Source organism: Mesoplodon mirus (genome assembly GCF_964341445.2).
Source record: "Mesoplodon mirus genome assembly, chromosome: 11".
NCBI classification, from domain to species: Eukaryota; Metazoa; Chordata; class Mammalia; order Artiodactyla; family Ziphiidae; genus Mesoplodon; species Mesoplodon mirus.
The window spans coordinates 78406642-78433335 of NC_138987.1; the positions used below are offsets into that span (position 1 = coordinate 78406642).

Sequence of the window (26694 nt, forward strand, 5' to 3'; positions counted from 1 at the left end):
ATGCAGGGGACACAGGTTTGTGCCCCGGTCCAGGAAGATCCCACATGCCGCGGAGCGGCTGGGCCCGTGAGCCATGGCCGCTGAGCCTGCTCCGCAACGGGAGAGGCCACAACAGTGAGAGGCCCGTGTACCAAAAAAAAAAAAAAAAAAAAAGAGTAGAGGCTAACATGACAAAGTGCTGACTGTTTACTAGGCATTGTTCTCAGGGCTTCACTTGTTTTAATCCATTTAATGCTCAGAACAACCCTCTGAAATAGGTACTATTTTTATGCCTTTGTTACACTTGGGTACATAGAGGGGAAGTAAGGTCACAGGGATGGTAAATGGTGGGGTTGGGATTCCAATCCATGTAGCCAAGCACTGGCAGCCCAATTCTTTTTTTTTTTAATTTTATTAAAGTATAGTTGATTTATAATGTGTTAATTTCTGCTGTACAGTTATACATATATATACATTCTTTTTTTATATATTCTTTTCCATTATGGTTTATCATAGGACATTGAATATAGTTCTCTGTGCTCTACAGTAGGACCTTGTTGTTTATCCATCCTATATGTAATAGTTTGCCTCTGCTGATCCCAAACTCCCATTTCTTCCCTTCCCTACCCCCTCCCCCTGCCTTGGCAGCCAAAAGTCTGTTCTCAATGTCTGTGAGTCTGTTTCTGTTTTGTAGTTTTGTTCATTTGTGTTGTATTTTAGATTCCACATACAAGTGATATCATATGGCATTTGTCTTTCTCTTTCTGACTTACTTCACTTGGTATGATAATCTCTAGGTCCATCCATGTTGCTGTAAATGACATTATTTCATTCTTTTTGAAGGCTGAGTAATATTCCATTATATATATATATATACATACACACACACTACATCTTCTTTATCCATTCATCTGTTGATGGGCATTTAGGTTGTTTCCATGTCTTGGCTATTGTAAATAGTGCCACTATGAGCATAGGGGTCCATTCCATGTATCTTTTTTTTAATAAATTTATTTATTTTATTTATTTATTTTTTGGCTGCATTGGGTCTTTGTTGCTGCATGCGGGCTTTCTCTAGTTGTGGCAAGCGGGGGCTACTCTTCATTGCGGTTCACTGGCTTCTCATTCCTTCTCTTGTTGCAGAGCACGGGCTCTAGGTATGCAGGTTTCAGTAGTTGTGGCACACGGGCTCAGTAGTTGTGGCTCACGGGCTCTAGAGTGCAGGCTTAGTAGTTGTGGTGCATGGGCTTAGTTGCTTGGCGGCCTGTGTGATCTTCCCAGACCAGGGCTTGAACCCGCATCCCCTGCACTGGCAGTTGGATTCTTAACCACTGCGCCACCAGGGAAGCCCCAGCATGTATCTTTTTGAATTATAGTTTTGTCTGGATATATGCCCAGGAGTGGGATTGCTGGATCATATGGCAACTCTATTTTTAGTTTTATGAGGAACCTCCATACGGCAGCCCAATTCTTAATTACTATGCCATGCTTTCTATAGCAATTACAGAAAACATGTGCTGAATGAATGGGTAAATGAATAAATATGCAATGATACTCTCTATTACTTCAATTGGAGTCTTAGGTAATGTGTGTCTTGCCTGTCTCCATTTAATACACACGCATGCACACTCACCAATTTGCTAGACCTTCAGTGGGTGATACCTTCAGAAAGTTTTTCTTTTCTTTAGTAGATTGCAAGAAGACATTTTGAGATTTTTCATTCATCTCTAATTTTCTTTTGAGTTTGACAATTTGTTGAGCTTGGCAATTAGAAAACACACTTTTAGAAACATGGAAATCCATTTTTGCTGGACTATGGATTTGTAATTCAAATAAGAGAAATTTGCCAAATTCAAACCACACTTTGTTCCCTAAATGGTACTTAAATATGTGGATTCAAAGAGATGGTATTGGTCATTCCACAGAGAGTCAAGTGCCTTCTCCTTTCTGAGTCAAATCAGATTTAGGCTTCTCGGCTTATTGCTAAGCACTCAGGGCATTTTTATTCACAAGCTCAAGGTGTCAGGTCTGAGAAAAATTATGCCATACATTCTCTTTTCATATGTCTGGTTGAATGCTTAATAGTAGTAACTTCTGATAAAATTATGGACGGTGTCCATGATCAGAGCACATGAAAGGAAAAGTTGCTTTGTGTTTTATGCCAAACCATTGCCTTTCACCTGACCTTCATAGCAGTACTAGGAAACTAGGAAATGGTTTACTTGTGAGTAATTGTTAGAACCTGGGTGATTTCATTTCATTTGATTCATTAATTAGGTGTTACCTTGTATATTGTAAAAGAAAGTGTGACATGACAATCTCAGATGGTTGTGGAAAATGTGCCTAAAGACGAATTCAGAATTATTGAAGTGTGTTAAAGTGGATTGTTAGGGTAGAAGACCAAAACAACTAGAAAAAGATCCATTGAAGCTGTGGCAATTGATCTGGGCCTTGCCACAAAGGGAGGAGTTGGAGGTGTGCCTTTGAGGGGTCCTATATTCCTGTTGGAGGGAACAGCTCAGAGATGGAAAGGGCGGGGTGATAAGGGAAGTAACAAATGGTTTGGTGGACTATAGAAGTATTTAGAGTAAAGAAAGGATAAGGCAAACCCCTCCCATAATCAGCATCAGCCTCCCCTCCCACTTCCTTCCAAAAAACCTCCCCAAATAAGTCATACAATATAGGTAAGAGAGCTAGCTATGCAAATGCAGCTGTGTCAAATAGCCAGGCCTCCCTGTCTCCCAGTGAGATTGCCACCTCGGAAGGCATTCCTATATGAATGGATCACACGTATTTTCGCCCAGAGAGTTACTGGGGTGGAGGGCATCCCATTCAAATATCCATTTTGAGGCTTTATCCAACTGTAGGGCAAATCCTTCCAGATACTGCTTCTTAGTAAACATCAGCTGGTTTGCGCTGAAGGAGCTAAACACAAATATGAGTCTTTGGTATGTGTGCAGTTGGCACTGACTTTAATTCAAAGTACATAGTGTTTGATCTTGGCGCCTGTTGCATAGCAGATGCTCAGTAAATTATTTTCTGTTCTTCCCACTTCCATTATTCAGTTTATTGTTGATTTTTTAAAAAAACTTTCTCATATATTTTTTTTGTTCTCTTTTAAAGGAGAGGTTTAAGGAAGCTGAGGAAATATACCAGGCTGGAATAAAGAACTGCCCAGATAGCTCAGACTTACACAACAACTATGGAGTTTTCCTAGTTGATACTGGTAAGCAAGATTAAAGAGAACCTGTTCTGTGGAGATGAGATAATACTATCTATCAAGCTAAATGGCAACCATGCCAATAATGCCTCAAAAGTAGAACTCACTGGGCTTGGCAGGAAGCTCACACCGTTGACAGTCACGTTGTACTTTGGGGCTGTCGTTTCTCTAAATCTTCAAGCTCAATTCAGTAAAATCTGCCCGGTTCTTATCATCAGATTGCTAAGGAAAGCTCCCCAGGTGGCAGGAAGTGGCCTTTGATGATTTAATGAGCAACAGTCTCCTTTGAATAGCATTTATACAAGTTTATAAATCTATGATGATGAACTGTTCTGTACAACGATGCGGAACCTGCCTCTGAATCTATTTACTGGCAGATGGTAAATACTTTTCTACAGCCGATTAAAAAGTCTTAAATTGTTTCATTGTTCTTTATGTGATACGTACTATAGAAAATGTACCATTATAATTGATAGAGTACCGTTATAGGACAGGTGCTATATAAAATACACTTTATCTTATTTAATGTAAAACTTTACCTGACAGGAATTCTGTTTCCTTTATGGTTTGTACCCCACATACTGTTGGCATGTTATGAATACTTGTAAAGAATGAAAAGATGCTTGAATTTAATACAAAAACACCGCTTTGCTCTCATTGACTATTAGACTACCTGCCCTACAATAAAATTCGATTTTAATTATTCCATCCGTATGAAATGCTCAAAAGGGTTTTTATTTTCTAGGATATTTGAAGCCCTTCTGTTTCTTAGGACATAAATTTACATTCTGATACACCTAGGAAACATCCCTTATTTTCACATGTAAAATTGTTTCTTAGTGCCACCTGCTGGTTCTTCAGCAACATAATAATAAATTAGGTATCAAAGATTAAAAACAAAAAAAAAAATTGAAGAGACCACCTGTTGGCCTGATCTAGCCCTCTTCCTTCTACTTCAACAACAAAATATCCCACCTCAACTCCCAGCCCCCCAAAATCTCACTGACCAACCTCTATATTTTACCACCACTCCCACTGTATTCTGTTTTTATACTACTGAAATTCTCCCTATCATGACCTCTACATAGACCTGTAAGTACATAGAGTCTTTTTTGGCACCTCCTAGTCAAACTTGCATTCAAAGAAGGTAGACTTGAGAAGATGTCTGTGTGGGTAGTAAACATTCCATGCCATGTAGAGCTTCAGACTTGTCCACAATTCATTCACTTACATATAATTTCACTAGGAAGCTTCTTTGGGGAACCTTATACTAGAGAGACTTGATGGTGGTTCTGACCTTTACCCTCACTTCCCCTGGGATTTTTGTCAAGTTTCTTAATGTTTTTGCACTTTAGAGCCTGTATCTGTAAAGTGATAATATTTTTTTAATATCTTTTAAATCCCAAGAGGCAAACTAAGTGCTATCAAAAGGCAGCTAAATAGGATCAAAATACCTGCAAAGATCATGAGATCATTTAATTAGTGTTTTAAAATATACAATGCATTGCACAAATGCAAGGTGGTATTATTTTTATTTTTAAAATCCCATTCAATAAATACCCTCTAAACAAAGATGCATGATTTAAAAAGAGATTTTCAAAATACAGCAGATACCTGCTTATTTAAAGCAGTGCCTCAATCACTAGGTTGTGGTATAGTAATTGTGACAGACCCTCAGAAATTGCTTCAGGACAGTTTTCTTTCTATAACAGCCCATTCCACTTTTTATATAATGAGAAGCAACAATATCTTACATAAATACCAATCATTGATCATCTCAAAACATCATATTAACTAAGGCAATGGCCAGAAACCAGTTTGACTAAAATAATACATTTAATAAAAGAAACAGGTTTCAGTTTTTACTGCTTTTTTATTATTAATTTCTTTGGAAGTGAAAATGAATAGTGAAATGGTCCAAAGTTAGACAGTGGCAAAGAGAAGCCAAAATGTGAGCTAATTTACAAACTGCATAATTGGTGGTATGGCTGTAGGGAAAAAGATCACCAGAAGAGAAATTAAAGAGGTCATGTGTTTAGGGACTTCCCTGGTGGCCCAGTGCTTAAGAATCAGCCTGCTAACACAGGGGACATGGGTTCGATCCCTGATCCGGGAAGATCCCACATGCCGCGGAGCGACTAAGTCCGTGCACCACAACTACTGAGCCTGTGCTCTAGAGCCCGTGAGCCACAACTACTGAGCCCATGCTCCTAGAGCCCGTGCTCTGCAACCAGAAGCCACCACAATGCAAAGCCCGTGCACCGCAACCAGGGAAAGCCCGCGTGCAGCAACAAAGACCCAATGCAGCCAAAAAAAAAAAAAAGTCTGTGTGTTTTATAATTAAGGCATGTTCTGCTCTTACCAACCTACCACCTGTTGATTACAGGCTCTCCAGAGAAGGCAGTGGCCCATTACCAACAGGCCATCAGACTTAGCCCGAGCCATCATGTGGCCATGGTGAACCTGGGGAGACTCTACAGGTCACTGGGAGACAACAGCGTGGCTGAAGAATGGTACAAACGGTAAAGTTCCTGTTTTTCACTTTGTAAGTCATCCTAAGACCTCTGCAACTGGCCATCAAATTCTTAGTTATTTGGAACAGCTGCTCTCAGAATACTAGCAAATTTTGCTAATGCAGGCAATACAGATTCTCCTCTCCAAAGAGAAGAGTACAATAAATGGCACTTTGGGGATAAATGATATCCCAGTTAATGACTTTTTTGCCTGCTGGTTAAAGCATAGTGCTAAACCAAGGTTGGAATTTAATTCCCATTTTAGTTAGTCCATTGTTTTCTGTTGAAGCTAAGGACTACAAGCCAAACCACAAAGAGAAATTTTGAAAATGGATCTAGATGAAAAACTGTGCATACATCAAAACAAGTCTATCACCATAAATGGAAAAGATCCTTGGGGCTCAGTTTACATATTGGTGGGTCACTAGAGACATGCTTATAGTCAGAGGCTGGCACTGTGATCTTTTTTTAACATTCTTCTTGGTATGAAAACAAAGACCATGTGGGAACAGAGTCTCAAACCGTGTACAGTGGTCCCTAAATCTAAGTTTCAACCTTTGGAGATGTACCTGTTAGAAGAAAATTGTCCATTTGTTTTCTCAAAATTCAGCGCCTTGCAGGTGGCACGCAAAGCTGAGATATTATCACCGTTGGGAGCTCTATATTACAACACTGGCAGATATGAAGAGGCTTTGCAGATTTACCGGGAAGCTGTGTCCCTTCAGCCTTCCCAAAGGGAACTCCGCCTGGCACTGGTGAGTAGATGGACAAAAGAAAGGAAATGGAGTAGGAAATAGACTCATGGCATGCAATACAGGGAGCTGTAGTCAGTATGCCTCAAAACGGGGGCTAGAACCCTATACTATATCCATTTAATGAATATTCATATAACCAATGTTATAGCCATTCACCAAACACATGGACCCTAAAAACACTGTTAAGTTTTTGTTTTGAAATAATTTCAAACTTACAAATATTTGCAAGGATTTTAAATAACTCCCATATACTCTTTCACCCAGATTGATGAATTTTTAGCACTTTGATGCATTTGTTTATCATCCTCTCATGTATGTATGTATGTGTATATGTACACATAGATATGTGCATATTTAGGTATCTGTATGTGCATGTACGTATTATTAGTACATGGTATTTTGTCTTGAGCCATCTGAGAATTAGAGATCTCATACCCTTTATTTCTAAATACTTCAGTAAATAGTTCCTAAAAACAAGGACGTTGTCTAACCTAACCACAGTACAACTATCAAATTCAGGAAAATTAATATCAACAATATTTTTTATTTCAATTTTTGGATCATTACTCTTCCTTTTCCTTAGATTTTCAGTAAAACAAACTTGTTATCTTGTTATAAACACAGTGTTCTGTTGAAACAATAGGAAAAAATTTCTCTTGACATAGTCGACTTTTTAAAAAAGGCACAAGTCACTGAATGACTTTGATGTTCCTGCCATTCATACACAAATGCATGCATATGCCTAAATAAAGAAACAAACAAACAACAGAAGACTAAAGCCTATAAACTGTGGTACGTCAGCCTTCTCTGTGAGTCACAAAGAGATTCTGAGCACTTTTGTGGGAAGTGTTTCCTGAATGCTTCATTTGATAAAGAGTGCTTTATTTGATAAGGTGATAGCCAAGTACCTTCTAAGCCAAAGTCACTGTGGTTTTGCAGGCTCAGGTTTTGGCCGTGATGGGTCAGACAAAAGAAGCTGAAAAGATGACCAATCACATCGTGTCAGAGGAGACTGGGTGCCTTGAATGCTATCGCCTGTTGTCCGCCATCCACAGCAAGCAGGAGCAACATGACAAGGTAGAGAGGACACTGTTTAGAGTTGTTCGGGTTCACAGGTAGAAAATGGGGTGCACCTGAATGACCCTCCAGCCTGCATGCTCACAGGGCTGAGCAGTCTTGAACATTGTCAGCTGGCATAGCGTATCTTCTGGGCACTTTTCAGATACCTACTTGATTCCTAAGATGTCCCCTCGAGACGCTATTTTCTTGGTTCATCCTTGGTCTGAAGATTTTAGGTGGTATTGTCTCAGTTTGTTTTCAGCTAACTCGATCATGATAAACACTAACATTTGTATGCTTTATCATTTTCCATGTTCCCTCAAAGATATTTTATAGACTCTTTATAACAACCCTTTAAGGCAGGTCAGTGGCCCTGTGTTGCAACTGTACTGTTTATCTCCATTTTAAAAGTCACATGACCAGTAAATACATGAACTGATTCAACAAAATATTTATTGAATGCCTGCTATATGCCAGACACTGTGGTGGGCAGTGGGAATACAGTGGTGTGAAAAAAAAAAAAATTGCCCTTGTCCTTGTGGAGTTTACAATCGAAGAGGAGACAGAGATTGAGCAAGTAATCGCAAAACCAATGTGGAATTATAGCTGTGCCCAGTGATGTCCTCAAGAGAAGCACGGTCCCTAATGAGCATATAATCAGGGGACCCGAGTGGTCTGGGTGGTTAGATTCCCTGCAGAGTGATGTGAAGTTGAGGGCTGAGTGATGAATAGGAGTTATTAAGCAAAAAGGGGCAGTGAATAGCGTTCCAGGCAAGAAAAAGCACATGCAAAGGCCCTGTGTCAACAGTAAATGGCTTGTCTGAGGAATGGGCGTGAGGGAGCAGGGAGCCTGTGAGATGCAGCCGCCAAGGTTGCTGGGGACTCAACCCCAAGGCTTGGGACCAGGGCAAGGGTTTTGTTCCTTATCCTGGAAGAAGCTTTGGGGTCTTAAGGAAAAGAGCAACCTATCAGATTTGTGCTTTGAAAGGCTCTCTGGCTGCAGGGGGTGGGCCAGTGGGTGCTGGGAGCAGAGTGAGCACCAGGGCCCTAAAAGGAGGCTGTTGGAGCGGTCCAGATGGACACGTGGCCAGGGCAACACAACTGACCTCAGATCTTGTTTCCTTTCAATGGGATCACACAGCCTTCCTGAAAAGTGATCAGGGACATTTCATTGTCACTAATGTAAATAGGAAACCTGGAGTATAGGGAAATTATTTTGTCAGGGCTACTTTATTCCTGGATGAGAACGTCGGAGAAAATGAAAAATGTGTTCTGATTGTCACTCACCACACTAGCTAATACATAGGAAACAAAAAGTATAGAGGTGATCGTTTAACTTAGTTTTTCTTTATCTAACCTACATTTATTGTGTCTTAATTTCTAAACTGTACAGGCACTTGATGCTATAGACAAGGCTCTGAAGCTGAAACCAAAGGACCCAAAAGTTGTATCTGAACTTTTTTTCACAAAAGGAAATCAACTAAGAGAGCAGAACCTTCTTGACAAAGCTTTTGAGGTATAAAGACTTAATAAAATTGTTATTAAATTCATGGATTAAAATTAATACTCCCTCAATCTTTAATGAAGCATATATATTAAAAGCTAAGATCATTGCTATGTTTTGTGGAGTGAATTTTCTGATTAACTAACATAATAAGTTCAGTTTTTTATAACTGAACCTCTGGTTTTTGACTATTAGGAGTTCCACAATACCTCCGCATTATTTTCTGAATTATCACTTTGAACCTGACGTTTAAAGCATTCTGCATTTTGCCCTCAAACCAGCTTCCCTCTCTCTCTCTCCTCCCCTCGTTCACTCTTTTTCTCTCTGTTTGCCTCTATTTCAGCTGGACTAGTGCCTGGAGAGCTTTGGCATTCCACACATCCTGTAACATTGTGCCCACCCCACCCCAACCCCCTGCAGATTCCCACTCATCTACCAACACAGGCCTGTGTCCTCCTTCAGGAAGCCCTCCAGACCGTCCTTTCTCCCAGTGACCTTGTTTCCTCTGAACTCCTAAAACACTACCTCTACCAGTCATTTGAAAGTGTCTTTTTTTTTATACAGAAGGTTCTTATTAGTCATCAATTTTATACACATCAGTGTATACATGTCAATCCCAATCGCCCGATTCATCACACCAGCACTCCCAGCCCCCCAGCTGCTTTCCCCCCTTGGTGTCCATACGTTTGCTCTCTACATTTGTGTCTCAATTTCTGCCCTGCAAACCGGTTCATCTGTACCATTTTTCTAGGTTCCACATATATGTGTTAATATACGATGTTTGTTTTTCGCTTTCTGCCTTCACTCTGTATGACAGTCTCTAGATCCATCCACGTCTCAACAAATGACCCAATTTCGTTCCTTTTTTATGTCTGAGTAATATTCCGTTGTATATATGTACCACATCTTCTTTATCCATTCAAAAGTCGATGGGCATTTAGGTTGCTTCCATGACCTGGCTATTATAAATAGTGCTGCAATGAACATTGGGGTGCATGTGTATTTTTGAATTATGGTTTTCTCTGGGTATATGCCCAGTAGTGGGATTGCTGGATCATATGGTAATTCTATTTTTATTTTTTTAAGGAACCTCCATACTGTTCTCCATAGTGGCTGTATCAATTTACATTCCCACCAACAGTGCAAGAGGGTTCCCTTTTCTCCAACACCCTCTCCAGCATTTGTTGTTTGTAGATTTTCTGATGATGCCCTTTCTAACTGGTATGAGGTGATACCTCATTGTAGTTTTGATTTGCATTTCTCTAATAATTAGTGATGTAGAGCAGCTTTTCATGTGCTTCTTGGCCATCTGTATGTCTTCTTTGGAGAAACGCCTATTTAGATCTTCTGCCCATTTTTGGATTGGGTTGTTTGTTTTTTTAATATTGAGCTGCATGAGCTGTTTATATATGTTGGAGATTAATCCTTTGTCCGTTCATTTGCTTGCAAATATTTTCTCCCATTCTGAGGGTTGTCTTTTCGTCTTGTTTATGGTTTCTTTGCTGTGCCAAAGCTTTGAAGTTTCATTAGGTCCCATTTGTTTATTTTTCTTTTTATTTCCATTACTCTAGGAGGTGGATCAAAAAAGATCTTGCTGTGATTTATGTCAAAGAGTGTTCTTCCTATGTTTTCCTCTAAGAGTTTTATAGTGTCTGGTCTTTTAGGTATCTAATCCATTTTGAGTTTATTTTTGTGTATGGTGTTACAGAGTGTTCTAATTTCATTCTTTTACGTGTAGCTGTCCAGTTTTCCCAGCACCACTTATTGAAGAGACTGTCTTTTCTCCATTGTATATCCTTGCCTCCTCTGTCATAGATTAGTTGACCAAAGGTGCTTGGGTTTACCTCTGGGCTTTCTATCTTGTTCCATTGATCTATGTTTCTGTTTTTGTGCCAGTACCATATTGTCTTCATTACTGTAGCTTTGTAGTATAGTCTGAAGTCACAGAGTCTGATTCCTCCAGCTGTTTTTTTCCCTCAAGACTGCTTTAGCCATTCAGGGTCTTTTGTGTCTCCATACAAATTAAAGATTTTTTTTCTAGTTCCATAAAAAATGCCATTGGTAATATGATCAGGATTGCACTGAATCTGTAGATTGCTTTGGGTACTAGAGTCATTTTCACAATACTGATTCTTCCAGTCCAAGAACATGGTATATCTCTCCATCTGTTGGTATCATCTTTAATTTCTTTCATCTGTGTCTTATAGTTTTCTGCATACAGGTCTTTTGTCTCCCTAGGTAGGTTTATTCCTAGGTATTTTATTCTTTTTGTTGCAATGGTAAATGGTAGTGTTTCCTTAATTTCTCTTTCAGATTTTTCATCATTAGTATATAGGAATGCAAGAGATTTCTGTGCATTAATTTTGTAGCCTGCAACTTTACCAGATTCATTGATGAGGTCTAGTAGTTTTCTGATGGCATCTTTACGATTCTCTATGTATAGTATCATGTCATCTGCAAACAGTGACAGTTTTACTTCTTCTTTTCCAGTTGGTATTCCTTTTATTTCTTTTTCTTCTCTGATTGCTGTGGCTAGGACTTCCAATATTATGTTGAATAATAGTGGTGAGAGTGGACATCCTTGTCTTGTTCCTGATCTTAGAGGAAATGCTTTCAGTTTTTCACCATTGAGAATGATGTTTGCTGTGGGTTTGTCATATATGGCCTTTATTATGTTGAGCTAGGTTCCCTCTATGCCCACTTTCTGGAGAGTTTTTATCATAAATGGGTGTTGAATTTTGTCAAAAGCTTTTTCTGCATCTATTGAGATGGTCATATGGTTTTTATTCTTCAGTTTGTTAATATGGTGTATCACATTGATTGGTTTGCATATACTGAAGAATCCTTGCATCCCTGGGATAAATCCCACTTGATCATTGTATATGATCCTTTTAATGTGTTGTTGGATTCTGTTTGCTAGTGTTTTGTTGAGGATTTTCGTATCTATGTTCATCAGTGATATTGGTCTGTAATTTTCTTTTTTTGTAGTATCTTTGTCTGGTTTGGGTATCAGGGTGATGGTGGCCTCATAGAATGACTTTGGGAGTTTTCCTTCCTCTGCAATTTTTTGGAAGAGTTTGAGAAGGATGAGTGTTAGCTCTTCTCTAAATGTTTGATAGAATTCGCCTGTGAAGCCATCTGGTCCTGGACTTCTGTTTGACGGAAGATTTTCAATCACAGTTTCAATTTCATTATTTGTGATTGGTCTGTTCATATTTCTATTTCTTCCTGGCTCAGTCTTGGAAGGTTATACCTTTCTAAGAATTTGTCCATTTCTTCCAGATTGTCCATTTTATTGGCATAGAGTGGCTTGTAGCAGTCTCTTAGGATGCTTTGTATTTCTGCGGTGTCTGTTGTAACTTCTCCTTTTTCATTTCTAATTTTATTGATTTGAGTCCTCTCTTTTTCTTGATGAGTCTGCCTAATGGTTTATCAATTTTGTTTATCTTCTCAAAGAACCAGCTTTAGTTTTGATCTTTGCTATTGTTTTCTATTTCATTTATTTCTTCTCTGATCTTTATGATTTCTTTCCTTCTACTAACTTTGGGTTTTGTTTTTTCTTTCTCTAGTTCCTTTAGGTGTAAGGTTAGATTATTTATTTGAGATTTTTCTTGTTTCTTGAGGTAGGCTTGTATAGCTATAAACTTCCCTCTTAGGACTGCTTTTGCTGAATCCCATAGGTTTTGGATCATTGTGTTTTCATTGTCATTTGTCTCTAGGTATTTTTTGATTTCCTCTTTGATTTCTTCAGTGATCTCCTGGTTATTTAGTAGCATATTGTTTAGCCTCCATGTGTTTGTGTTTTTTACATTTTTCTCCCTGTAATTCATTTCTAATCTCATAGTGTTGTGGTCAGAAATGATGCTTGATATGATTTCAATTTTCTTAAATTTACTGAGGCTTGATTTGTGACCCAAATATGATCTATCCTGGAGAATGTTCCATGCGCACTTGAGAAGAAAGTGTAATCTGCTGTTTTGGGATGGAATGTCCTATAAATATCAATTAAATCTATCTGGTCTATTGTGTCATTTAAAGCTTCTGTTTCCTTATTTATTTTCATTTTGAATGATCTGTCCATTGGTGTCAGTGAGGTGTTAAAGTCCCCACTATTATTGTGTTACTGTCGATTTCCTCTTTTAGAGCTGTTAGCAGTTGCCTTATGTATTGAGGTGCATATATATTTATAATTGTTATATCTTCTTCTTGGATTGATCCCTCGATCACTATGGAGTGTCCTTCCTTGTCTCTTGTAACATTCTTTATTTTAAAGTCTATTTTATCTGATATGAGTATTGTTACTCCAGCTTTCTTTTGATTTCCATTTGCATGGAATATCTTTTTCCATCCTCTCACTTTCAGTCTGTGTGTGTCCCTAGGTCTGAAGTGGGTCTCTTGTAGACAGCATATATATGGGTCTTGTTTTTGTATCCATTCAGCAAGCCTGTGTATTTTCTTTGGAGTATTTAATCCATTAACTTTTAAGGTAATTATCAATATGTATGTTCCTATTACCATTTTCTTAATTGTTATGGGTTTGTTTTTGTAGATCCTTTTCTTCTCTTGTGTTTCCCACTTACAGAAGATCCTTTAGCATTTGTTGTAGAGCTGGTTTGGTGGTGCTGAATTCTCTTAGCTTTTGCTTGTCTGTAAAGCTTTTGATTTCTCTGTCAAATCTGAATGAGATCCTTGCCAGGTAGAGTAATCTTGGTTGTAGGTTCTTCCCTTTCATGACTGTAAATATATCGAGACCCTCCCTTCTGGCTTGTAGAGTTTCTGCTGAGAAATCAGCTGTTAACCTTTTGGGAGTTCCCTTGTTTGTTATTTTTCGTTTTTCCCTTGCTGCTTTCAATAATTTTAATTTGTCTTTAATTTTTGTCAATTTGATTACTATGTGTCTTGGCATTTTTCTCCTTGGGTTTATCCTGTATGGGACTCTGCACTTCCTGGACTTGGGTGGCTCTTTCCTTTCCCATATTAGGGAAGTTTTCAACTATAATGTCTTCAAATATTTTCTCGGGTCCTTTCTCTCTCTCTTCTCCTTCTGGGACCCCTATAATGCAAATGTTGTTGTGTTTAATGTTTTCCCAGAAGTCTCTTAGACTGTCTTCATTTCTTTTCATTCTTTTTTCTTTATTCTGTTCCGCAGCAGTGAATTCCACCATTCTGTCTTCCAGGTCACTTATCCATTCTTCTGCCTCAGTTATTCTGCTATTGATTCCTTCTAGTGTATTTTTTATTCCAGTTATTATATTGTTCATCTCTGTTTGTTTGTTCTTTAATTCTTCTAGTTCTTTGTTAAACATTTCTTGCATCTTCACGATCTTTGCCTGCATTCTTTTTCCATGGTCCTGGATCATCTTTACTATCATTATTCTGAATTCTTTTTCTGGAAGGTTGCCTATCTCCACTTCATTTAGTTTTTTTCTGGGGTTTTATCTTGTTCCTTCATCTGGTACATAGCCCTCTGCCTTTTCATCTTGTCTGTCTTTCTGTGAATGTGGTTTTTGTTCCACAGGCTGCAGGATTGTAGTTCTTCGTGCTTCAGCTGAGCCTTTAGTTTTATTTAAGGTGACCACTCTTAAAATCATGACTCAGTGGTGAGCATGCCCTCTGATGCAAAACAACAGGAAAAATATTAAAAATATACCTCACGGCTATGACATTTAATCGGATACATGTTGTTCAGACCAAAAAAAGTATTTGAGAAATAAGTAACTCTCTTCAAACATTTGAAGATCTTTTGTAAGGCAGAAGAAAAAGAAAGGCTTTCTAATGATTAAAACTATCCCCTGGTAAAATATATGTCCTTAAAGAGATACTGAACACCGGTCTCTGCAAGAATTTAAGCATGGGCTGAATAATCAGATCAGAGTTTGTGAGAGATATAAGGTGTTTCAGAAACTACTCTAAGATTCTGTGATTATAAACAAATTTTTCTTACAAACTCCATTTATAGTGAAAAAGGCTGAAAAGCACCATTTTCTTGCAGATTGAGGCCAGTGGGAAATGATGCCCTGTAATAGAAATCACCTGGACTCCTGGTAGGCACCTTCTGCCTTTTTAAGTCCAGAGGTTAGCTCTGCAAGGAAATTACACATTTCAGTTTCCTCCATTTTCGAATCATCAACTTTGAAAAATAATAGACTTAAAGGGGACACCTGTGAACTAGAAGTGACTGTTCATTTTATTAACCACTTAAATTTCCACATATGAAGAAAATGGTTTCCACAATCTGTAGTGTTAAAGATGGGTTCTCGTTTCCCAGCCTAAAGATATTTCTTATGTATTTAGAGCTATAAAGTGGCCGTGGAATTAAATCCAGATCAAGCACAGGCCTGGATGAACATGGGTGGAATCCAGCACATCAAGGTAAGAAAATAATTCACTTCCATGTGAACCAGGTTTTCCCTTTGTATTTTCTCTTTCTTCTCTTTTGAAAGATTGAGAAACTATTGTTAATTTCCTCTTTGAATTATTTGAATACTGAAAACATAGGTGCTAAAAAATGTAATTAGACAGTTTTATGTTCACTTTGTATTATCTCGATATTGAATATCATGAAGCCATTTAAAAAATAAATATATAAATTAGATTTCATGATTTTGTTTATCATAAAGAAAATCATATATACTTAAGTATCATCACAGAACAGATAAAATCTGCTATATGAAGTAAAATTCTGTTGGCACTACGCTAATGTAGCTTTTTTTCCTGTGGCTTAACTCATTGTCAAGATAAAGTATTACTATTTCCTATACTTAATGTATCTTTTATTCCCTAACCTACTGAAAAACAAGGCTGTTTGTTTGTTCTCAAAAGAAAAAGCTACCTTTGAGTGAATAATTGAAAATTACCCTTGGGAGGACTATTGTCTAAAATTTAATCAAAGATTCACTGGCATTCATTCATCCATCCAATTAATTTGACAAGCATTTATAGAGAATATCCTATGTGCCAGGTACTCTTCTAGGTACCAGCAATACAGCAATTAACACATAAGACAAAAATTTCTATCATCATGGAGCTAACATTCTAGTTAGGGGGAAATAGGCAATAAGTAAATAAACACATACATACATACATACATAGAATATATCAGATGGTGATAAGTGCTATGGAGAATAAAAGAATGAAAGAAGATAGGGAGTGCTGGGGGTAAGAACTGAAACTTTAAACTGAGGTGGTTAGGGAAGGCCTCAGTTAAAAAGTGATGTCTGAGTAGAGATCTGAAGGGAGCAAGCCACTTGGCAAAATAGGGAAAGTGCATGTGCAAAGGCCCTGAGGTGTGAGTGTGCCAGTGTATTTGAAGACTAGGGAGAAGGCAAGTGGTAGGAAATGATAGAAGCTGGGTCAGAGAGGTCACAGGGCCAGATGATGCAGGGCCTTGAAAGGAATTGTAAAGTCTTCAGCTTTCATGCCAAACAAGTTGGGGTCCTTGGAGGACTTTGAGCAGAGAAATGCCATGGTCTGATATGTTTTGAAAGGATCACTCTTGTTTAGCTAACTTATTTTCAGGCTTCTATCAGTCTTTACCCTGACAAAATAGTGAGATAGTGATTAGAATTTAAACAAAGACTAAATAGGGTTTACAGTTAAGTGGGAACTGGTCACTTTCAGAAACACAGTAAAACAAAAAGGTGATCCATGACTATACAGATGGGAGGGGATAATGGGATAGTTACTCTGCAACTATTAGCCTTAATCTAACAGAGGAACATAGATGGCAAATCCAGTCATGACATCTATCAGAGCCCAATAAACCAAGCTGTGATCTTAATGACATTCTAGGGTGTCCAGCAGTATCTAGTTGGGAAACATAGAATGAACTTACTTTTAAAAACAGTAACATAATAATTTCAAATATTTAAATAATATATTAAATAGTTGCACTTTCAGATAATACACTTAATATGTTTTTAGATGGAGTGCACCTGCATTTAAAGAAATGGGTTCAATTGTTAATTAGATAAAGTACAATAAATGCACTCAAGAGTGTTCATTAAGTCTGGAAATAAAGAGAAAATAGTACATTTATTGAACTCTTTCAGATTAACAAGTGAACCCATTGCTTTAAATTTAGAGGTGCTTCCCCTGCAAAGGTATCTAGAGATTGAAGAAGGATCTACTGAGTGTATTATTTCAAAATATAACAAACACACTGATTAAAAATTAGTTTATTTTTTCATCTTTGCGGCCATCATGTATTAGGTTGAACAATATAAAATTGCCATGTTTGTAATTTTAAAATGTTTAATTTTAAATGTAAATTCATATGATGCAATCCAATACAAATATATAGACCAGGCACATGGCTTGGATGTAGTCATTTTGATGTCACCGATGCAGGGTTATCATTATGACGCCTTCAAGAACAACCATTAACTTTCTGTGACCTTTGCATTGCCAGGAAGTGCATGCATCAAGCAGTGTTATCCCATTCCTAGGCCCCACTGAGCCTGAGCCTGGGTGAAGCTTAGGAAGGACTGAGGGCTGTGCAAGGCTGAGAGTTGGAATAAGGCTTTGCAAGGAGATGACACAAAGAGAGAGAAAAAGAGACTTGACTCTTGCTCATACTACTTGGAAATAAAAGATGACATTTTTCATGAAGTTTTATGTAAAATGAAATGGATGGACCAAAAAAACTACAATACATTCTTTTTTTTTTTTTTTTTTTTTTTTTGCGGTACACGGGCCTCTCACTGTTGTGGCCTCTCCCATTGCGGAGCACAGGCTCCGGACGCGCAGGCTTAGCAGCCATGGCTCACGGGCCCAGCCGCTCCGCGACATATGGGATCTTCCCAGACCGGGACACGAACCCATGTCCCCTGCATCGGCAGGCGGACTCTCAACCACTGCGCCACCATGGAAGCCCCTACAATATATTCTTTATAATCAAAGAGTTGCATCACCTGGGCCATATCACAAAGTACTATTTTCAGTCCTGCCTTATGACATTAATGCATTTTCTAGAATGGAACTGGCCAATAGAACTTTCTGAGATGACGGAAATGTTCTATGTCTGTACTGCCCAAGGTAGTAGCCACTAGCCCCACATGGCTAATGAGCACTTGAAATGTGCCACTGAGCAACTGAATTCTTAATTAATCATAATTAACTTACACTTAAATAGCCGCATGTGACTAGTGGCTATCATAGTAACTAGCACATTTCTAGAAACTGGATAATTCAAATTCCCTATCTAGCATCTGGAAATTGAGGACATTGAATTAAGGGCTATAACTTGTTTTAAAAATTAAGGCTTCCAGGGCTTCCCTGGAGGCACAGTGTTGAGAATCCGCCTGCCAATGCAGGGGACACGGGTTCGATCCCTGGTCTGGGGAGATCCCACATGCTGTGGAGCAACTAAGCCCATGCACCACAACTACTGAGCCTGTGCTCTAGAGCCCGTGAGCCACAACTACTGAAGCCCACATGCATAGAGCCTGTGCTCCACAATGAGAGAAGCCACTGCAATGAGAAGCCCGCGCACCGCAACAAAGAATAGCCCCCACTGACCGCAACTAGAGAAAGCCCACGTGCAGCAAGGAAGACCCAACACAGCCAAAAATAAACAAATAAAATAAATAAATTTATTTTTTAAAAATTAAGGCTTCCAGTTGCATCAAGAAAAGAGCAACTTGAGGGAGAAAATAACTCTATGATAGATCTTTTTGTGAAAGGACAGAGAACGCTGGTGATCAGAGGAGATGCCTGGCACCAGGCTAAGGCCTAAATTCAGAGAAACCTCTTGGGAAACCGATTTCAAAATCAACCGCAGTAGGAACACAGTTTTGAGAGCAATCTAAGAGCCACAGATGTTCAGTTATCTGCACCTATGTGTTAAGCTTAACAAACATCAGGAGACACTCTGAAGGTAAATACTTGAATTGAAAACAATCGTAATGTAGCTAAATCCAGGTTCTCATTTGTTCAGAATTCTGTTCAGCCTCTTATCAGAATCGGTGTTAATAATCAGAAATATTTTCATTTGTGCACATGCCAGCGCCTGGATTCCCAATGTACAGTTATCTGTTCTGTCATTTTTACTCTCCTTTTCACCAGCATGACAAGCGAATACCATAAGAAACAGGCAGTGTTTACCCATTTACACATAAATAGTCATTTAATAATAACAACAATGACAGCATTGGATTGAGTGCTCATTATATGTCAGGCAGGGTCTGAGGTCTTGACACTTGTTCATTCACTTGGGAGGTAGTTAAGCATTCAACAAATATAGGTCGCTATTGCTACATAGTACTTTCACTCCAAGAGGTGCTACTTTAAATTGTGGTGGAAATTTAGAGAGTAACTAGTTTTCATCCACTTGGAGCTGTAACTGAGAATAAAGCAGAGCAGATGCTTGTTTCTTTGGAATGGAGAGATCTCTACTGATCTTGGTTCTGACACTTAGCAGCACACAGATCTGAAAGGGGGTCGACCGTATGGAAGGAATACATTTAGTGGCAGAAAAGAGGCTGGAAAAAAGTTAGTAATTCTGACTAGTTTGTCAGGGACCTCCTGGGACCAGGCACGCATGGTTGCCAGTTAGGGAAGCATTGAACAAACCAGATGGAGGCCAACAGAGGGGTCTTTAGCAGGTCCAGAGTGACATACCTTCCCACCCCCCGCCTTTAGAGTATCCAGCAGACATATATTGTCACACACCTTGAGTATGGGATAAATTTGACTCCATATTATTTATTATCAGTTCTTTTTATTTTATAAAAACTTAGATTTGCATTAAAGCCCATATTAGGCAAAAGTTGCTTTTATATTTTAAGGTAAAGATTAAAATACTTCCTACCACTAAATAGCTGTAGTGGACTCCTGAAGTATTTACTTTTTTTTTTTTTTTTGGCGGTACGCGGGCCTCTCACCGCCGTGGCCTCTCCTGTGGCTGAGCACAGGCTCCAGACGCGCAGGCTGAGTGGCCATGGCTCACGGGCCCAGCCGCTCCACAGCATGTGGGATCTTCCCGGACCGGGGCACGAACCCGTGTCCCCTGCATCGGCAGGCGGACTCTCAGCCACTGCGCCACCAGGGAAACCCTACTTTTTAATCATTACTCTTGAAATTTCAAAAACATCTCTCTCTCTCTCTCTCTCTCTCTCTTTCACACACACACACACACACACACACACACACACACCTCTCCCCCAACCCAACCCTCTTTCTGTCCCCCTCCCTCTCAATATGAATTTCCAGTGCCTTGGCTCCACTTGATTACAAAGGAACAGTGCTAACCCTATGAGAATGCTATGAGATTATAGCTTCATACCCTGTATTAGTAGAATTGGAAATCTGTTTTGCTGCCATTTAACCTTATCCTTCACATTCTCCATCTGGTCAGGTACTTAAAACAAATGGATTCTCAAAGGCACCAACAGATAAGGATAAAATTACACATGCAGACGGGGCCTCCTTATGAGGATGTTAATGTTAAAATGGACGAGAAGCTCTGTTTTTTAGTTTCCCCATTCTTCGAGCTAGTGTTCTGATGGATCAGAATATAATTATTCTCTTTCTTTTCCTCAACAGGGAAACTATGTGTCTGCAAGAGCTTATTATGAGAGAGCCTTACAGCTGGTTCCAGACAGCAAACTGCTGCAGGAAAATCTTGCCAAATTGGATCGTCTAGAAAAAAGATTACAAGAAGTTCGAGAAAAGGATCAAATGTAGCAGCATTTGACCAAGTCTCCAAGGGACAGTACTGGTGCCTTTGGAAGAGGAAGAACTCACAGACAGAAGCCTTGCTTACACAACAGTTGGGGCACAACCGATGAAGTTTTCCTCTTACTTGAGTTCAGGGTGGCACATTTTGGGACACCTGCTGGTAACCCTGTGCTGGGGACTTGCATTTCCATGAAAGAAGACAAAAAGAGCAAGCAAGGGCAAGAAGGCCTGAAGGAAGGAAAACAGCAACTACACATTTTACAGATCTTTGTTTGCTTTAATTCCAGATTTCCTTTCATATATTTGTCTGCTTTTCCAACCTGGAAATCTAATTCCATTTCTTAGTGTAGATATTTGTGTCTCAGAAATAGAGGTTTGAAATGCTATGAATGCATGGCATCTCTTCTTTATGAGAGGAGATATTTCAGAGAGGGTAAATCCTCTGGGATAAACCATTTGAGAAATTCTACCAAGAGGTAGCTCATTTAACTCTCCAGAACTAGAAATGAGTATCTAACAGTTTTTGTAAAACCTCCTGAAATATATGGGGAAAGGGGCTATTGTAAGATAAAGCTAAGTAAGGTTTGTCTAATGTCCTTCTGAGGATAGTGCTAGAGCCCTATTGAGAAGTAAATTAAATTCCACTCTGATACAAGCTGTTTTCCCATTGCCTAATATGTCAAAAAGGAAGCTTCTGGAATTGTGTATGCATATTCTTATTCCTAGGGAAAAATCAAGGGTCTTGCTACCCCTGACTCTTCATGGAAATGTTTTAAATTAATTTTATTACAAGTATTACTAGAGTAGTGGTTCTGCTCTAAGATTTCATAAGTGCTTTTAAAACTCATAAATGTTTCTGCCTCCAAATATATTGTTATTTTGGTGGAGAAAAAAATAGTATATTCTACATGAGAAATATTAAAGATATTAATTGAGAGAAATGTTCTACTTTATTATCTTAACATTCAGACGTTCTGAGATTATTTTTTGAAAATATATTTAACCACTGAGGAATCTTTACAGTATATTACAGAAGTCTTCATAGACTCTAAATAGATGCACAGCGCTATTGATTTGTCTTCCTAGGCTTAATGAGAATTCTGTGCTTAGAACATGAATGATAGAACCTGCAGTTCCTGGTTCTGTATTTGTAATTTTGGAGATTTCATGGAGAATGCTCAAAAAATCTAGGAAAAAAAGTCTAAATTCATAATTTTAAATATATATTTATAGTTAAAAGATAGGGATGGCAAAGTTGAATTTACAATTTGACATTTGTCTTTTAGTGTTATTTATTTCATAACTTATAAAATATTTAATATATACACACTTTTTTCCCTGTACATAGTGGTTTTAATAGCAGTTTTCACAACTGATCATACAAAAATTATAAATCTAAATTACAAGGTAGTTAAGTTTTAACAGCCCCTAAAATAATTTGTCTTGACTATTTACTTGCTAAAGCTAAAGAAATTAGGAATCAGCCTTCAGTGTTTGGGAGGTAATATATTTTAAAATTGAAGAAATTGGAATACTGATTCTCATTTGGTTTTCATCATAAACTTAAAAAAAAAAAAAAAACCCATTCTGGTCAGTGCTGTTCCTGGTGCTATGCCAGGTGTCATACACATGTAGGAGCCTGAAGGCACACGTATGTCACGTGTTCAGGCCAGAGCAAGAAGCCTTCTGCTTCTTTTCAACCCAAGTATCAGAGATCACTGCCTCTCTATGTTGTTATTATTATTTTTTTGTCAAGGAAATCTAGATAAAAGGAGGAAAAACTTCTTTGGAAAGGGATGATGCCAGGAATATTTTAAATGCAAAGGATTACAGAATTTGAATTAGCAAATTCTGTTTGTGTGTGTTCTGTTTGTGTATATCAATAATCCAATAATGTATATATTACCACTCTGATCTGCTGTTTCTAATAGTCTTTATGATGGATACATCATAAATGTATCCAAAATTTCATTTAAAATATTTTTTCCCTCCCAAATTATACTTCTGTCGTCCTAAGGTCAAGAAATATACTACAGTATTTATTATAAAATAACTACTCCATCCCCAAAATGAAAAATATGAAGCCCTGGCTAAAAACAACACCTAGGACTTTAATAACAACTTTTTAGTTTTAGTGTAACAAAAACTCATACTTAGAAAATAATGGAAAAGATAGAGCCCCAAATTTTAAGAAGCAATTACGCCTTACTTGAAGGGCTGCTAAAGATAGGCGAGTACATTTGTTGGAATAATTGAAATGGCTATTACAGCCGAAAAGTTTCTGAGAGAAAATGGTCACTGGCCTTCAGGAGACTTCTCCTGCCTTCTTTTGGGTGCTTTTCTCTCTGTCTCTGTTCTCTGTCTCTCTCCTTCTCTCTCCCCCTCTCTCTCCTGCCCTCTCTCCCTCCCCCCTTCTCTCTCTCCCCTTCCCTCTCTCTGTCTTTCTCACTCTGTCACTCTGTCTCGTTCTTTCTGCATCTCTTTGAACACTGGCATCTCTTTGAACGTTAAAAGTAAGCCTGTTTGTTGGACCAGATATTTCTGTCCTGAGTTAATACTTTCACTTAGATGTGGCCAGTGAAATACTTTTCATAGTTGAGTGGTGCCTATAAGAAAATAAATCACATATTATTTTTCAGAGATATTAAGTGTATTTTATAACTATTTTTATTTGTTCTTGTAACATGAAATAATATGTGGAATTCATCCTTACCAAAACGAAAATGAAGTGCCCTGGCTACTCATGGAGATGCATCCAGGTTCCCTTAACAAAAGCATGCTTGGCTGTGAGTTGATAGCCCCTTTCTGAGATGGAATTGCAAAGCCAGCTTTGTGGACGTGCAGTCTCTGTAGACCCTCAGAGTCCTGCTCAGAAGCACCTTGTGTTTGGTTGAGTTCTCTGCTTGAAGTTCTCAGTAATTTTTGAATAATTCCATTTTGCACTGGGTCGTGGGTAGGAGGGAAGGTGGCTGAGGACAAGACAGGAGTTGCTTCAGTCTAGCTGAACACTTGATCTAATGAGCAGAGTTTCATTTGTGACTGTTACCCTGTGCAGCATTGGCTATTTTGTCTCAGCTACACTTAGAGTTCCTTGTGTACATATATTCCCCTCCTACTGCCAGTCTATCTAACCTGTCCTTCTGTCTGACCAGAACCAGTTCTCCTTGCTTTCAAATTCTCCAATAAGTGGCAGTCCTTTCACATGTCCTTCGACATGGAGCCACGAGAATGGCTTTACAAGTTTATGTTAACCTTAAGAATTATTCAGGATTTTAAAACGGATTCAGATGTTTTCAACCTGTTAACGGCATTTGTAAAACATGGTTCAGTGATGTAACGTAAGTGAACTAAACCAAAGATTTAAATACCTTGGAGGAAAAGAAATTTTATTTTAGGGAATCCTGAGATATATTTTCTAGGCCTGTTTATTTTGCAGCCCATCAAAAAACAAAGAGGATGATCAGCGCCTTGATTCCAACTCGCCACAGTACTTCACAGCCCCCAGGGTACGAGTCTGACGTGCCTAACACGTGGTACCTCGGTTTGGTGCAGGGTTTTGCAGTGGTTGTGCAACTGCGTTTCAACAGGACTGAGAAAATCCAAACCTTTCCATACAGGGTTTTGTATGGCCTCTATTAAACATTCCAGGCCTCCTGGATTGAAGAGCCGGGTTCAGCTGATAGCTGAGATCTCGCCCCTCACACACAGGTGCTCTTGGCCTTGGTGGATTTGAGGATAACCTGCGGGCGCACCTTTAGGAATCCCTGGACCCTGGCCACCCAAGTTATGACTCTAATGTGCAGTGAGGCATTGGACCTTTATATTTACAGAATTCTTGGTTCTCAGATGGAGGGGGATTGCCTTGCCATTTGCACGTACCAGACGAGGCGCCCAGTATATAAAACTCATATTGTTTATGACTCATAGAAGGGCCCATGACATAGAGCCGTGTTCTCTATGCCTCCCTCTTTCTTTAGGTTACACACGTCAGCTTTTGTTAATTATTTCTTAATTGTACTCATTAGAATCAGTTTTTTAAAAAGAAAAAAGAAAAAAAAAACCTTTTCTCTGATTTGTGATGGATTTGCACCTTAGATCAATAAATCCATAGGGTATTAGTAATAACACTCAAAGCAAATGTAGTTATAGGTGTTCTGTTTTTTTTAATTTTTTGCCTGGTTTCCGAATCACATTTACTTTGATTAAATTGTATGTTGGTATCTCCCAATAATAGCAAAACTTAACTATCTAAATGGCATCTTTTGGCATTTTAAAAGTAAATACCTGTCAAATCTTGTATTTAGGCTGTAATTGAATAGGATGAAAACAATGCCAAAAATTATGGAGAAGTATAACTGTTTATGATTATTCTTGAAGTTTTCGATGTGAAAAATATGTTGAACAGTTCTTCCAAAAATAGCACTTCCTTATTTTTGTTTTTAGTAGTCATATATCTTAAAGAGAAGAAATAAAATAACTTCAATCAAAGCTATGGTTTTCTATCAGTAAAACAAAATGTCACAACAGAATCAATATCTATCAATTGGCTCATATAAAAATGTTCCATTTTTATCACCAAGGATCCTTTCCATTAAAACCTTTAGGGCATATAACTTGTAAAATTAGCACCCATCACAATATGCAGTCATTATTAGCTTGTAAGTTTAGATCAGCATTTACCACAAACTGAAAAGAGGTGTCTACGTCCAGAAGTCCCAGGAGTTTTTTCCCATTCTCAGTGGTGCACATGGTGCATATTTGTATCACTTTAGACTTTTCCAATGTGCATAATGTCCATCTGGGTTTGTCTTGCTGGTCCATAGGAGGGGAGACCCAGTCCAAGAACCAGGAGATCTGGATTCTAGTCCTGCTCTGCCACCGAGGTGCCGCCTCACCTGGGACAAGTTACCAAGTGTCTCAGTCATGTTTATTGCCCGTTAAAGGAGTGGTTAGTTCTATGGACCTATCAAGCTCTGTGAGTCCCCTGAATCCAAATGGAAAGCCCTCTGCCTCTGAAGAGATAACTGATAAGTCTTGCCCTTCGTTTTAGAAATTCTTAATCATTGCAGCAAAACACATACACAAACAACCCTAAAGGTGACTGAACTGCCCAAGTGCTTTAATATGGCAGAGGTAACTACTCTTATTCTGCAGTCTGTACACATAAAAATTAGCGATTTTTTTATGTTTCTAAGGAAAATAGATTTTAAAAACTTTCCTCCAAAGGAACTGAAATATCTGTAGAAGCCATGGCTTGCTTTTACAATGTGGAAATCATTTGACTTGCTGTGACTCACCCATCCCCCCTTTTGTCAGAGGAAAATACATCATGTTCTTGATCAGTTGTATATAAATGTACATTTTTGTTACTTTTGCTGTGCCAGTTAGAAATATATCTCCCATAAAGTATTTCTCCCATTTAAGTCTGATTATGTACACTTTGCCTAGATCTTTCCAAAATAAAATTTATGTAAATGTCTATTTTATATAAAATATAATGAAAATAATGATGTCTTGTTTCAATCTCTCAAGTGCTCCATGATTAGTACCCGCTGAAATCCATGTCACCAGTAGGTGCCTGCTTTAAAAATAAAAAAGAGTATCCTTCTTCCTTTCCCCATTCATTCATTCATTCATTCATTGCATTGTTCTGTGTGCTTTATGTCTCCTCTCTTTTTCATATCCCACAACCACTGTTTCAGTCCTTACCCATTCCAGATCTTCTCCCCTCATCTTACTGAGATGCCTTCACCTCTTTCTTTATGGAGTAAATACAAGGTAGAAAACCCTCAATATCCTGCACTCAGTCATCTACAAACTTAACCTGCACCCAATTCTCCCTTCTCTCCCGTTGCTACAATGGAAGAAGAGGGCCCTCGGCCCTGGATAATCACATCTCGTTGAAATTCATTCTATTCTCTTTCTTCTTCTTCCTTAACTTCTTCCTTTTTCTGGCTCTTTTCAATTCTGTTCTGTTTTAAAAAC

General features: G+C 38.5%; 1 protein-coding gene across 3 annotated transcripts in view; it reads left to right on the forward strand.

Annotated features, from left to right (window-relative positions):
• TMTC1 (transmembrane O-mannosyltransferase targeting cadherins 1) overlaps positions 1–26216 on the forward strand; it is a 290711-nt gene extending 264495 nt beyond the window's left edge. For all 3 annotated transcript variants that reach the window (XM_082634781.1, XM_082634782.1, XM_082634783.1), the window contains 7 exons: positions 3103–3205; positions 5586–5721; positions 6323–6467; positions 7407–7544; positions 8920–9042; positions 15325–15402; positions 20575–26216. In XM_082634781.1, the coding sequence (XP_082490907.1) occupies positions 3103–3205; positions 5586–5721; positions 6323–6467; positions 7407–7544; positions 8920–9042; positions 15325–15402; positions 20575–20715 (864 nt within the window). In that variant the 3' untranslated portion in view covers positions 20716–26216. The remainder of the gene's footprint in view (positions 1–3102; positions 3206–5585; positions 5722–6322; positions 6468–7406; positions 7545–8919; positions 9043–15324; positions 15403–20574) is intronic.
• Positions 26217–26694: the final 478 nt, after the last annotated feature.